Source organism: Furipterus horrens, unplaced genomic scaffold (assembly GCF_987537825.1).
Source record: "Furipterus horrens unplaced genomic scaffold, mFurHor1.1.pri manual_scaffold_6, whole genome shotgun sequence".
NCBI lineage: Eukaryota > Metazoa > Chordata > Mammalia > Chiroptera > Furipteridae > Furipterus > Furipterus horrens.
The window spans coordinates 95,330,862-95,344,479 of NW_028327176.1; the positions used below are offsets into that span (position 1 = coordinate 95,330,862).

General features: G+C 47.6%; 2 protein-coding genes across 3 annotated transcripts in view; one reads left to right on the forward strand and one right to left on the reverse strand.

Moving 5' to 3' along the window:
- Positions 1-39: 39 nt before the first annotated feature.
- On the forward strand, positions 40-9,312 carry BYSL (bystin like). Its single transcript, XM_090282400.1, has 7 exons — positions 40-579; positions 3,908-4,070; positions 6,598-6,736; positions 7,066-7,199; positions 7,718-7,878; positions 8,049-8,151; positions 8,677-9,312. Exons 1-7 carry the CDS (start codon positions 315-317, stop codon positions 9,020-9,022), a joined length of 1,311 nt encoding a protein of 436 aa, XP_090138526.1. The 5' UTR covers positions 40-314; the 3' UTR covers positions 9,023-9,312.
- Positions 9,313-10,603: 1,291 nt separating this feature from the next.
- The window catches only part of CCND3 (cyclin D3), a 92,419-nt gene continuing 89,404 nt past the window's right edge, over positions 10,604-13,618 (reverse strand). For both annotated transcript variants that reach the window (XM_090282402.1, XM_090282401.1), the window contains exons 3-5: positions 13,444-13,603; positions 12,769-12,905; positions 10,604-12,283 (exon numbers count right to left, since the gene is read on the reverse strand). In XM_090282402.1, coding sequence (XP_090138528.1) covers positions 12,116-12,283; positions 12,769-12,905; positions 13,444-13,603 — 465 coding nt within the window. In that variant the 3' untranslated portion in view covers positions 10,604-12,115. The remainder of the gene's footprint in view (positions 12,284-12,768; positions 12,906-13,443; positions 13,604-13,618) is intronic.

The following is a 13,618-nucleotide window of genomic DNA, read 5'->3' on the forward strand; positions in this document are numbered from 1 at the left end:
GGAACAGGGGAATGTCTAGGCGCCACCTCGGTGACACTTCCTTTGGTATCAGCCGTCTTGAAACACCCTGGGCATAAATCTACAAATCTTAAAGAAGCCAGCATTCAATGCAATAAGGTTATTTGGGAGTTTAGCTGCAGGACCCGGGAGCTCATAGCACGTAGGGCGTCGCTGATGGCACTCCTGGCCTCCAAACGGTAGGCGGCGCTGTAATCTACGTGTGGCCCCTTGGGAGTTGGGAGTTCACAGCGCAAGCGCACTTAGGACTTCTCCGTGTCCACGTGTGGACTTACCCCGTAACATTTTAGAGCAAAATGCCCAAATTCAAGGCGGGCCGCGGGGTCGGGGGTCAGGAAAAACACGCGCCCCTTGCCGAGCAGATTCTGGCTGGGGACGCGGTGCGGGCAGGGGTCCGTAAAAAGCGGCGGGGTCGCGGAACCGAAGAAGAGGAAGAGTATGTGGGGCCCCGATTGACACGACGGATTTTGCAGCAAGCGCGGCAGCAGCAGGAGGAGCTCGAGGCCGAGCATGGGGCTGCGGGCAGGCCCGTGGTGCCACTGCAGCGCGTCACGCGGCTGGGTGAGTGGCGGGGATAGGTCCGAGGAAGAAGGAGGTTAGGTGAGGATGGACGGCTGTCTGGCTGGGGAATACGTAGCTTGGAATAAAATGGGGGAGGGCCGGGTCCGTAGCACTCCCTTACAAAGGTAATGGAATGGGAGACCCAGCCCTGGAGCGGATTTACGGCAGTCTTCCACTCCCGCTACTAGTTTTAAGGTCCTGTCTTCTAGGTACCCCTGAAGTTAGTGCAACAGAAAGGCATTGCTTACAACACTAAGTTCTCCTAGTATTTATCCATTTGTTCTAAAAGTATTTATGGATGTCCACTGGAGCTTCGTGCTGTGCTAAGAGTTTAGAAAGTTTGGATAAAGAAGTAAACAAGCCCTGGCTGGTGTAGCTCGGTGGACTGAGTGGCGGCCTGCGAATCAAAAGGTTACAGGTTCGATTCCCAGTCGGCACATGCCTGGGTTGCGGGCCAGGTCCCCAGTTGGGGGTGTACCAGTCAGTGGCTACCAATCGATGTATTTGTCACACAACAATGTTTCTCTCCCCCTTTCTCCCTCCCTTCTCCTCTCTCTAAAAAATAAATAAAATCTTTAAAAAAGTAGTAGTAAACAAGGTAGATAAGTGGCTGACATCAGGATTTTACAGTCTAGCCCGGGGGTAGTAGACAGTGGACAATGAGAATAATATATTCCACGGTATAGTTTCTTCTGATAACAATAGCATTGATCTTGGGGGTCAAGCTCCCAGATTGCATGACCTTTCGGTTGAGATCTGAAAAACGAGTGGGGAGTGCTCTGAGTAGAAATAACAATTATGTTTGGGGACCAAAGAGGGAGAGAAAGTAAGTAAAACGATAACATTTTCTTATTAGGGTGGGAGTGTTGACCTCCCTAATCCATATTTGGCATCTCTTTCCTTTGTCCTGACACAGTTGGACATTGGCCTCCTGGCTAAGTATCTTTACTTGGCTTCTCAGACATCACATTCATGTGTAACTATCATACTTTCTCACCTCTCAATATCCTTTGCTGGCTCCCCTTGATCCCCAACCTCTTGCTGAAGTGCCAGAGGTTCAGTCTTGTACCTCTTCACTCACTTCTCTGGTGCTGTCATCAGTTCCATGGTTTAAATACCATCTATTTGGTGACTGCTCCCAACTTTATTTCTAGCCTTCATTTCTTCCATGAAACCTAGACTCTTCAGTTGTCTATCTGGCACCTTCAGTTTGAAGTCTAATAAACATTTCAGATTTAACATGTCCAAAATAGAACTCATCAAACCTGGCCCTCCAACATCTTCCTCATTTCCATTAATAGCCTATCTTTCCATTTGCTTGAGACTAAAACCTTGGACTTCTCTCTCATTCCACATCTGATCTGTTGGGAAATCCTATTGACTCTACCTTAGAAATATATCCAGAATCAAACCACTTCTCACCACCTTGGAATGCCATCCTCTTCAAGCCACCACGATCTCTCACCTGGATTATTGTAGTAGCCCCCTCATTAATAGCCCATATTCCCTACAGTCTACTCTCAACTCAACAACTAGAGGATCACAGTGGTTTGCAGAGTTCTATAGGATCTGCTTCTGTTGCCAGTCCGACTTCTACTTTCCTCTTTTCACTTCACCCGTATAAGCTTAAGCATGGCAAGTTAGGGCCTTTGCCCAGGTTGTTCCTTCTGTCCTCATACACCTGTAGGCATACTCTCTCAATTGTTCACCTTCTTGGAGAGGCATTCCCTGACCACTTTATTAAAAATTGCAACACCCCACTCCTGTCTCCATAGTCCCAACTTCTCTACTCTGCCCTATTGCTTTTGTCAGCACTTGTCTTTTAACCTATTATGTGTTATATTGTCTGTCTTCCCCCACTAGAATATAAGCTCTAAAGGAGCAAAAGGTTTTGTTTCTCTTGCTCACTAATATATTGCTAGCACCCAAAATAGTGTCTCATATAGTGGGCACTCAGTGTTTGCTGAATGAATGGATTAATGGATGATGGTGAGGTGTGTAGAAGCCACATCAGCAAAAGACTTGGAGGCTGCTCCCAGAATTTGAAGCTATCATAAAGACAAAGGAAAACTGTTGGAGAGTATGGAGACCAGTTAGGGGATTGTTGAAGTAATCCAGGCAAGAGAAGATGCTGATCAGGGTTAGATAGAACTGTGAAGGATTTGAAAGATATTCTATGAGGTGGAATTGAATAGGACTTGGTAATTAATTGGGTGTTGGGGTGAGGGCAGGGGATGATGCAGGCCTGCCTCCCAGGTTCTGGCTTAGCACTGGGTGCATGGTGGTGCCATGTACTTCTATGTAGAACACAGTGAGTAGCAGAGACCTAGGAGGAAAAGAGTATGAATTCAGTTGATGATAGGTGAAGTCTGAAGTGCCTGTGGGTCATGCAAGAGTGGCTGTATAGGTGGCAGCTGCAGTTACAGTCTGGAGTGAAGGGATGTCTACCTGTGTGTACAGATTTGGAAGTTACTAGCGTGTGGAAACAAAACACCTGCACTGCACCCCCCTCCCCATTTAGCTTTTTATCACACAATCCCTCTGTTGATGACCTGTTCACATATAGCATTGTATCTCCTTTATTGGAGCATTGTATCCCTTACCAGATGCCCAATCAGTTGTAGCCTTCTACTAATCAGTTATTCAAATAGATCAGTCCATCGAAATCTGAACTGCACTGCCTGGCCACAAGGCCTTCCACAATCTGGCTTCACTTGACCCATCCAGCCTTATTTATTGCTATAGCCTAACAGAAACTCTTGCAACTAAACCCTTTTGCCAGTGTTGTAACCTGCTCCCATGTGCCCTATTCAGAGCCTAACCATCCTCTGCACTTACTTTTTAAGTGCCTATGGTTTTTACTATCTCTGCCATTCATTTGGCATATAATCAAGCCCCACCGTGTGTGTAGAATACAGATGAAGAACGCACAGGCTAGATCCAGACTATCTGTCATAGGAATAACCTAACTTCCTATGTGCTTTAGTGTGCCTATCTGAAACTGAGTATAATAATAGGACCTACTTCTTGGGGTTGTGGGGTTATATACAGTGTTAAGAACAGTTCCTGCTACATGACTGAGTATTGTGTGGTAACTATGATACATTGACATTGTTATCTGATAGGTTCATATATGTACATTTTCTTTCTCAAGGAAGACTGTAAGCCCCTAATACAGGAAGATAGTGTGTGCACCACTATTTCACTGCATACATCTGTGTCTGTTACAAGCACACGAGGCTTATATTGTCCATGGTGATTACATTGACCTTTAAATCCCTCGCCCAACTGCTTGCCTTTCTCATCCATTTTATCTCCCCTCTTCTAGGTCCAGGAGTGCCACAAGATGGATCAGATGACGAAGATGAAGAGTGGCCCACCCTGGAGAAGGCTGCCACAATGACAGGGGTGGGCCACCAAGCCGAGGTGGTCGTGGATCCTGAGGATGAGCATGCTATTGAGATGTTCATGAATAAAAACCCTCCTGCCAGGTAGGGTTGGCATGGCCTGCAATTTGGGATAGCGGGTCCTGGTAGCAGCTTCCCACAGGGAAGCATGTGCCCCAGCAGTTTTGATTTCCTACCTTTGGGAAGGGCCTGAGCATTGTTAGTTGTAGGGAACCACCTTAACAAAACTGACCCATCCTCAAAGGACCATTCTGAGTGAGAATGACACAGAATCAAAATAGCTCCTCCCCCTCTGTCCACCTGTTCTAGAGCTGCTACCTGACCTTTTTATGTTTTCAGGGAGATGTATCCCATTGCATTTGCTCTTGGCATGCTCAGTTGTCCTAGTGGTGAGCTTAATTTCCTTAGTCAAATCTCTTTCATACCCTAAGCTTCATTTTATTCAGGGTTTTTCAGCCTTAGCACTGTTGGTGTTTTGGGCTGGGTAAGTTTTTTTTTTGTGGAGGCTGTCCTGTGCAGCGTAGGATGTCTAGCAGTATCCTTGACCACTACCCACTAGGTACCAGTAGTGACCTTCCCCCCAGTTGTGATAACCAAAAATGTCTCAGGCACTGACAAGTATCTCCTAGGGGGCAAATTCACCCCTAGTTAGAACCACTAATTTATTCCCATCTATAATAAATGCTAGCTCCAAAACATGCAGGCATTTAAGCTCCTATGGTCAAACTCCTGAGCATGTGGATTTTAGCCTCAGGGAGGGAAATCTGAGATAAAGACCCTCAACCAGTTCATTCTGACCCTGTGATATTAACATGGTATTGTCCGTGCTCTTTTAGGCTATTTTGGGTTAATGCATCTCTCACTGCTAATAATAACAGTGAAAGGATGGGGAGGCAAAATGATAAGGTCTGTGGTAGTTTATTTGAGAGCACAGAGTAAAGAAATGACTTCCTTTCCCAGATTGATGCCTAGCAACAACTGAAATAGATGTCACAAAGGGTGTACTTGGACTTGTGTGCTTGTCCCACCAGAGAGCCTGGCAGAATGGTTTTCCAGCTTGCAGTAAATATAAAAATAAAGCTACTAGAAACAGGGACTCCTGACACTTGAGAAATGACAGCTGGCATCTTCAGAAAACAGGCCTAGGCCCACATGAACTCAGAGGTCAGAGGCCATTTAGTTGGGAGGCATGTTATAGTGTACCTTGTAAAGTACCTGAATCACTGGGGTTTGACTCTTCCCCCCAACTTGAGAGCTCTGAGGTTATGGGTGAGTTATGAACCTGAGTATCTGTTCCCATGTTGAATAAGGGGAACAACACCTCACATAGGTGTTGCACGTACTATATAACATCTGGAAAGTCCTGTACTCAGTGCCTGGCCTTGAGAAGACCCTCAGAAAACAGGAGCTGTTTTAAATATACTTTAGCAGCTTCTGAAGAAGCCATTCTTATACCAAAGCCCAGTGTAATGAGAATTCTGAATCATCACAATAAAAATTATGTTTGATGTACTGTTTAATGAGGCTGAGAAAAATATTATTTTTAGAGAGGGGAAGGGAGGGAGTAAGGGAGAGAAACATGGATGTGCAAGAGATACATCCATCAGTTGTCCCTCGCACGCCCCCAACTGGGGACCTGGCTCACAACCCAGGCACGTGCCCTGACTAGGAACCGAACCGGTGATCCTTTGGTTCACAGGCTGGTGCTCAATCCACTGAGACACACCAGCCAGGGCCTGAGAAAAATATTATTAATCTTAGAACTACTTCCTTCAGCTAATTGATGGTTTTAGCCAATGTTTTGAATTCTATAAATGAGTGGAAATTTCTAAACCATCATAATAAATTATAATCTCTAAAAAAGATTGTATAAGGAAATTTTCTAAAGATTGCTGTATAAATTAAGCTTAAGTTTAAATTTAACTCTAAGGTAAATAAAAATATTTACTTCAAAAAAAAAAAAGAACTACTTCCATAAGTTTTAATAAGTTAAAATGGTGGAAAGTTTGTGCTCTGGTCTTTTACTAAATGAACCCAGCTACTTGAAATCTTGGTGTTTAACTGAGATGAGTGTGGCACTCTTGAGAGGTCAGACCAGGATTTTGTGATTGGAGAGACCTCAGCACATTGCCAGCATATGAGGAATGTGTCTGAAATAGGCGCCACTCATTACACGTTTAGGTACATGCAATAATACATTTAATCCTGACGTTAACTTTATGAGGTAGGTACAGTTATTACCCTGTTTTACAGATGAGGAAACTGAGGCATAGAGAGGCAAAATAACATACCCAAGGTTATACGGAATATGGGAAAGGGGTGGGAAAACCAGGATTTAAACCCACACAGACTGACTTCAAGGTCCAGGTTCTTAACCTCCCATGACTGTCTGCTTCGTCCTAAGCTGAGTGACTTCCAGGTCATCTGTGCTCTGTAGCGATCCTGTGGTGGGTGATCAGGCCCAGAGGTGAACTGAGGTCACACATCCTAGCAAGAGACAGGCTTATTGGAGCTCACAAGAGACTGTGTGTAGAGTCTAGAGCTTCCTAGGTTGTGACCACCGCACTCCTACCCACTTCCCTCCCTTTCCCTCTGCACCCCCTTACTCTAGGCGCACCTTGGCTGACATCATCATGGAGAAGCTTACTGAGAAGCAGACAGAAGTTGAGACAGTCATGTCTGAGGTGACAGGCTTCCCTGTGCCCCAGCTGGACCCCCGGGTCCTGGAGGTCTACAGAGGAGTGCGGGAGGTAAGAGCCAGAATACCTTCACAGGGGCTGTGGGTTCCCTCGTAAGATTTTGGATGCCCACATTTCATACACAGAAGGCCTGGTGGCCAAGAAGTCTTAAGTCAGGGTGTATGGGTTCAGAGTCCTGCTATACCACTTAGTGACTTGGGGGCTGTGGGTAAGTTACTTAATTCTCTTGTCTCAGTTTCCCTGCTGGAAAATGAGGATGATAATAGCATCTCCTTACATGGTTGTCATGAGGATTAAGTGAGTGAATATATGATAAGCACCCAGCAAGCAGTATAGGAGTGTATGTCAACAGCAACATGGTTTTCCTTGCTCATCCCCAGGTGTTATCTAAGTACCGCAGTGGGAAGCTGCCCAAGGCATTTAAGATCATCCCTGCTCTCTCCAACTGGGAACAGATCCTCTACGTCACAGAGCCGGAGGCCTGGACTGCTGCTGCCATGTACCAAGCCACGAGGTAGAATAGATGGGAGTGAGAGTGGCCTTATGTTTCTAGGTAAGGGCTGGGGCATGGGAAGTACAGGCTTTCCTGCCCTTTGCCATTACGTTTTAACTTGGCCCCAGAGCTCTCTTGTGCTTATTTATATCATCATTTTCCAGCTTTTCCTGCTTCATGTTTTGGGTCCAAGACCCTGTTGAGAATCTCCTGTGATGAGCTTCTAGGAAAGAGGCTTATAACTACAGGGCTACAACCCTGGTGTGTCAGACTAGCCTCAGAAAGGGTAAAGCCCTATGACCCATGGCGGGGAGGGGAAGGTGCTCCAGCTCTCACAGTGTTCACCTGTTTGGATACCTCTTGCAGCTCTCCTGTTCCCTCCAATCTGACATGGGTGTTGCGTGCACGCAGCTCACACAGTCCTGTACCCCTCGAATCTCTTGCATACACCATATACAGGGAGAGTTAAAAGGGCCAGCTCCAGACTGTCAAGTGACCTGGCATCTCCCTGCTGCCTCTTCCTTCCCCTAAAACACTAGGATTTTCGCCTCTAACCTGAAGGAACGCATGGCCCAGCGCTTCTACAACCTTGTCCTGCTGCCCCGGGTACGAGATGACATTGCTGAATACAAACGACTAAATTTCCACCTCTACATGGCACTCAAGAAGGCCCTGTTCAAGCCCGGAGCCTGGTTTAAAGGTGAGAACCTAGGAGGCAGTTAGGAAAGGGAGGGGCTGGAGCTCCTGCAGGGGAAAGCGTTAAGCCTGACTTGGAAGGCAGCTGTCTCTGTGGTAGGTGGGGTTGCTTCCTGCCATACCTCCTTTTTCTCACCTTGGGCACAAAGTGACTGTCCCTCCGACCCTCCCCAGGGATCCTGATCCCGCTGTGTGAGTCAGGCACCTGTACCCTCCGGGAAGCCATCATCGTGGGGAGCATCATCACCAAGTGCTCCATCCCTGTACTACACTCCAGGTAGTGTTGCCGGGGGAGGAGGATGACTAGTCAGTGGGAGCAGCAGAACTTGGAATGTTGGGGGGGGGACCGTAGAGAAGGAAATAAGCATAGCCCTGGGTTTGTGGCTTATTTAAGCCGGTAAGTGTATCATTACTCCACTAGGTTGTAAATTCCACAAGAACCGTGTCCCAGTCCCTAGAACATGGTAGGTGCTCAGTAAATAGTTCAGTGAATAAATAGAGAACATGGGAAGAAAATAGGCTGGGGGCGGGGGGAATGTTGAGCTATTTGGACATATTCTAGCCAAATACTGATAGGCAGTCTGAGCCATCGGTAGCGATTTGTGATGAATCAGAATAGAGATAACTGGTGTACAGGGAGGATGATCAAGGCTGCATAGGTGAGAAGGCTTGAGTGGCCCTCTTAAGAATACCACCATGTAGGGGGCCAGCAGAGAAGAAGAGGGGGAAAGCACAGAGAGGGAGAGAACGAGCCTCTCCCACAACATTCCCCACCACTGACCCCACCCTACTTCTCCGCCAGTGCGGCCATGCTGAAAATTGCCGAGATGGAGTACAGCGGGGCCAACAGCATCTTCTTGCGACTGCTGCTGGATAAGAAGTATGCACTGCCCTACCGGGTGCTGGACGCCCTGGTCTTCCACTTCCTGAGGTTCCGGACAGAGAGGCGCGAACTGCCTGTGCTCTGGCACCAGTGCCTCCTGACTTTGGTCCAGCGCTATAAGGCAGACCTGGCCACAGAGCAGAAAGAGGCCCTCCTGGAACTGCTCCGGCTGCAGCCCCATCCACAGCTGTCCCCTGAGATCAGGCGTGAGCTTCAGAGTGCAGTACCCCGAGATGTGGAGGATGGTCCCATCACCATGGACTGAGGAAAGGGACTCATCCTGGGCTGAGGGGTGTGGGAAGACAGCAGAATCCCTGTTGGTGACTAAAGGTGACACTAAGCCTTTACAGCTGAAGACCCAAATTTGGGCAGAGGGCTTATGGGCATCTTTGACACCCCAGTACCTGACAGGGACGCCTGAGGGTCTGGCTGGCTCCCTCTTCCATTCTAGGCCATTGTTCCTGCTAAGTTCTGGAACCTCTTTGAGATTCCACACCCCAGCATTCCCACTGCTCTGCTTGGGCTTGGAGTAAGTTTTCTTTCAGACTGTCGCGTCACACCATTGGGATGTTGATAAAAAGGCGGGTATTTATTGAGCTTCTGTGTTTTAATGTGATCCATGGAGATCTTTCTGCCTTCCCTCTTTATTTGGAGGTAGATTACTCTTCCTGTTCTGTCTAGGAGTGAATTCTTACCCATTTTATGCAGGACCCCCTCCCCATCCTTATTCTGCTGGCTTGTTTCTCCAGGCTGCACCCAGCGTTAGCCCCCAGGGGGCACAGTCTCTGCCTTTCCCCAGCACAGGCTGCTATGGGAGAATTCCAGCAACCAGGTTGTTCAAAAGATGGTCTCAGCTGTGGATGGAAGAGCTAAAGAAAGCCCCTAGAGGAGAGTGGGAACACAGAGGTCAGACAGGCCAGAGAATACTGGTTGTGCCCAGGAATGATTAGATCCAGGCCACCACCAGACAAGTTCACTTCCAAACTTTTCTTGGCTGATGGAGAGCTTTAGACCCGAGGTTGGCAAACTAGGGTCTTATGGCCTATGAAGTAAGACTGATTTTTACATTCTTTAATGGGCGGGAATTTTTTAAAACTATTTTGTGATAGGTGAAAATTACATGAGATTGAGATTTCACCATCCATAGTTTTCTTGGAACACAGCTGCTCCCATCTATTTACATGTTTTCTATGGATGCTTTCACCCTGCAGTAGCAGAGTACAATCCTGTAACTGTTGTTTGCCTTTGAAAAATGTGAATTTCTTCCAACCCAATTAACATATTTGGGAACAATAGGATCATAAAGCACATTTATTTATGTGCAATTTTGTCCGTGAGAAACACCATGTGAAATCAAAAAACTACGCCCAGCTGAACCAAGCCAGACACACAAGAATGCATGCATCTCCAACATGTGGGCTGGGAGTCACACCCACATCTGGTATTACAGCCCACCTTCCACATCCTTCCGACCTCTGCTTCCACAAGCAAACTTCAGGTCTTTTTGAAGATAAAGGACTATATTTATTGTATTGGGTTGGTAAAAAAGTCCATTTACTTTTTTCAGTAAAGTAAGATACATTTTTAATTTCCACTAACTGCTGAGTTGGATATTTTGAGTATGTCAGCTGTCTTCCATGTGGTATGTTGATTGTAATCAATTAATGTCTTGATTCAATCACTATCAACTCCAACTGGTCTACCCAACCCTGTAAGATCGTTCAAGAAATCTCCAGCATGTAACTTCACAAACCATTTTTGACATGTTCATTCACAGCACCTTCTCCATATACTGCAATTTTTTCTTCTGCAGTTCAGTTGCATTTTTTTATTGAAATAAGCAACATTTTCAGCATATTATACTTTATTATTTTCTTCCATCTTCAATATTAAAATGGCTGCACAAAATTTCACCAATTTGGTTTTTAATGCACACTGATACAACAGCTGTCACAAGTCTTAACAAAATTGTTTCAGATGAAGTTGAAGACAGGCGCTACTAGAGCCATCTTACCAAAAAACAAAACAAAAAATGAACTTTTTGACCAACGCAATATTTGTTTTTTCATCTAGTGTATGAAAACTATGCTATCCCTTTAAGTGTTGTGCCTTACACCCATACTTCAGTCCTGTGGGTTTTATTGTGCAGTGTTGCATAGTGCAACAATTTCTAGGGATGCATATATTCCATTATAAAGTAGAACTATATGTGGGACAGATACTATGGCCCACAAGCCTAAAATATCTACTCTGGCCCATTACAGAAAAGGCTTGATGAACCCTGCTTGAGGCCATTGATTTCTGCCCTCTCTACCTCATGCAGTTCAGAAATGGGCTTTTACCCATACTGCCATCCAATCCAAGAAGCCAAGACCAATTTTTTTCAGAGTTTTTATTAAAGTAGCATTAAGGGCCAGCAGCCCTTTGTGGCTTTAGGAAAGACCTGTGTCAAGAGGGCTTGCCTCCCTTCAGAAAGGGGGCTCAGTCACCTCCGGGTCAGCCCTGCTTCATCTGAAGGATGGGGCAGGGGGCTAAAAGGAGGTCTGGCCCCTCCCCAGGTTGTAGCAGCTCCTGGGTCGCAAAGATCCTCTAGCCAGTAGCAGAGGGGAGGGATGCAGCAACCACCAGGGTTATCGGCACTTGTAGGGAAAGTGGGCCCCATCACACCCTCTTACAGTTGTAGTCAATGCAATTAATAAATTAAAACAACCTCTTCCTTCAGCACTGACCCCCCCTCAATCACATAGGAGAAGCTGAGCGGAAAGCAAAGCAAGGAGGAATTGGTTGATTCTTGAACCTCTGACAGAGGCTGGGCCCCTGCCTCTAGGAGCGGCTGTGAGCATGGATTATGCAGGGCTCTCCAAAGTATGTTGAGAAGAGCTGTCCAAACTGTGTCCCCTCATAATATTGGAAGTTTCTTTAGAAAGACCCCAATCCAAATGCAGTAATCTAGAAGGTGCACCACCTTTATAAGGCACCAGGGCATTTTGGCAGTTGAGAACATGAGAGCCCCAGAGATAAGGGGGCCTCAAAAGGAATGCTGGTGTATGTATTTTACCTACTTCAATTGCGTCTGAGCAGCCTGACCTACCCCTAGCCAGGGAAGGAACTGAGTTGGTCAGAAGCAGGAAAGAGGGGCCTGACTAGCCACCCAAATGTGGCTGGCCTGGCCCCTTAGTGCACAAGGCAGGAATAGGTAGGACCTGCCCCCTCTGTTTAGCGAAAGACAAATAGGAAGGAGCCCCCTTTAGACTTCAGTCGTGGCAGACACAGCGTTGTTCATTTCTGCAGGCAAGAGGGAGGGTGGCAGTGTCCCCTCCTCTGCTGTCAGTGGCCACTAGAGGGGGCCTCTCCAGGGCTACAGATGGATGGCTGTGACATCTGTGGGAGTGCTGGTCTGGCTGGGCCCCTGGCTGCTGGAGCCCCTAGGGGCTTTGGGTACTGGGCTGGGGAAGGTCTGGGAGGCTTCCCTGAGGCTCTCCCTGAGTGCAGCTTCAATCTGCTCCTGACAGGCCCGCAGGCAGTCCTGGGAACAAAAGGGAACAGTGAGGAGGAACTGCTGGGTCCCCTTGGAGCTAAAGGTCCACTTCCCTCCCCACCACATCTGGCAGCAGGTGCCGGGGATGGACACCTCCCAGTACACTGGGAAGTCTGGGGAGGTTAGGCCACAGCCCAGCCCCAGGAATCAGCCTTCAGTTCTCAGAAACTGGCAAGAGGATGTGGCAAGAGTGTGAGAGCAGCCCTGCATCTGACACCAAACCTCCACCCCCACTCCTGCACACCATCTGATAGAAGAGACGCCCAGGAATGGTGCCCTTCAACCCATCCAAGACCATTTGCTCTTCTCCACACAAGAGGCAGGAGATCAAAGGCCACAGAAGCCCCAAGGGCAGGACACACAAAACCAGGAATGGGGATCTGGTTGAAACGGACGCCTCCCTCTGCTGGAGGCTCAGGGAATAGCGGTGCTTCATGAAGCGACAGGCTGCCTCCCAGCTGCCCAGCACTCACCACTTCAGTGCCTGTGATCCCTGCCAGCAGCTCCGTGAGCTCATCTCCGGATATGGAGCCGGCGCCCAGGCCTTGCACTGCAGCCCCAATGCTTCCTGTGGCAATCATGGATGGCGGGTACATGGCAAAGGTGTAATCTTGGAAAGAGGGAGGAGGGAACCATGAGCCAAGGAGAACATCAAGACTAACCACCAGGTGAACTTCCTATTCCTCAGAAAATGCCAGGCAGCATAAATAGGTCAGGGGCATACTGGAAAATGCCAGCAGTGAAGAGTATAAGATGGGCCAGGGAGAAAGGTGGGCAAGGTCTTCTCCTAGAGAGGGTCAGGGTGAACAGCAGACTAGTGCAAGTCAGGTCCAGGGCAGTCCTTAAGTGATCCTGGCCAGGATCCAGAGAGTGAACGAGTCTCCCTGGTGTGGAAACAAAACTAGGGTCAAGAGACCTGGGTTCTCTCTAAGCCCTCACAGTCCCCACCTACATATGTACTGGGGTCTCTAAGATCCCATACAACTTTGACTGTGTTCTCCTTCTTTTCTGTATTTAAACTGGGGGTTCAGGGGGGGACATAATCTTCACAAATTCTGAAAAGCATATAAACAAGAATCTCCTAATTACCCTGACTCTTCAAAGTCCTGATTTTCCTGATTTGGTAAAAATGTGCCTAGAGATATTACCTGTGGCACAGAGGGCCAAAAAGGTCTGAGCATGCTTTTTGACCAAGGCCTGTCGGTCACTGGGTAGAGAGAGCCGGTGCAGAATCAGGGCCAGGAAATCATGGGCAATCACAGCAGCCAGGTCCCACTTGAGCTTCCCCAGGACCAGCACTTCCCAGTCCTGGAGGTTAGAGAA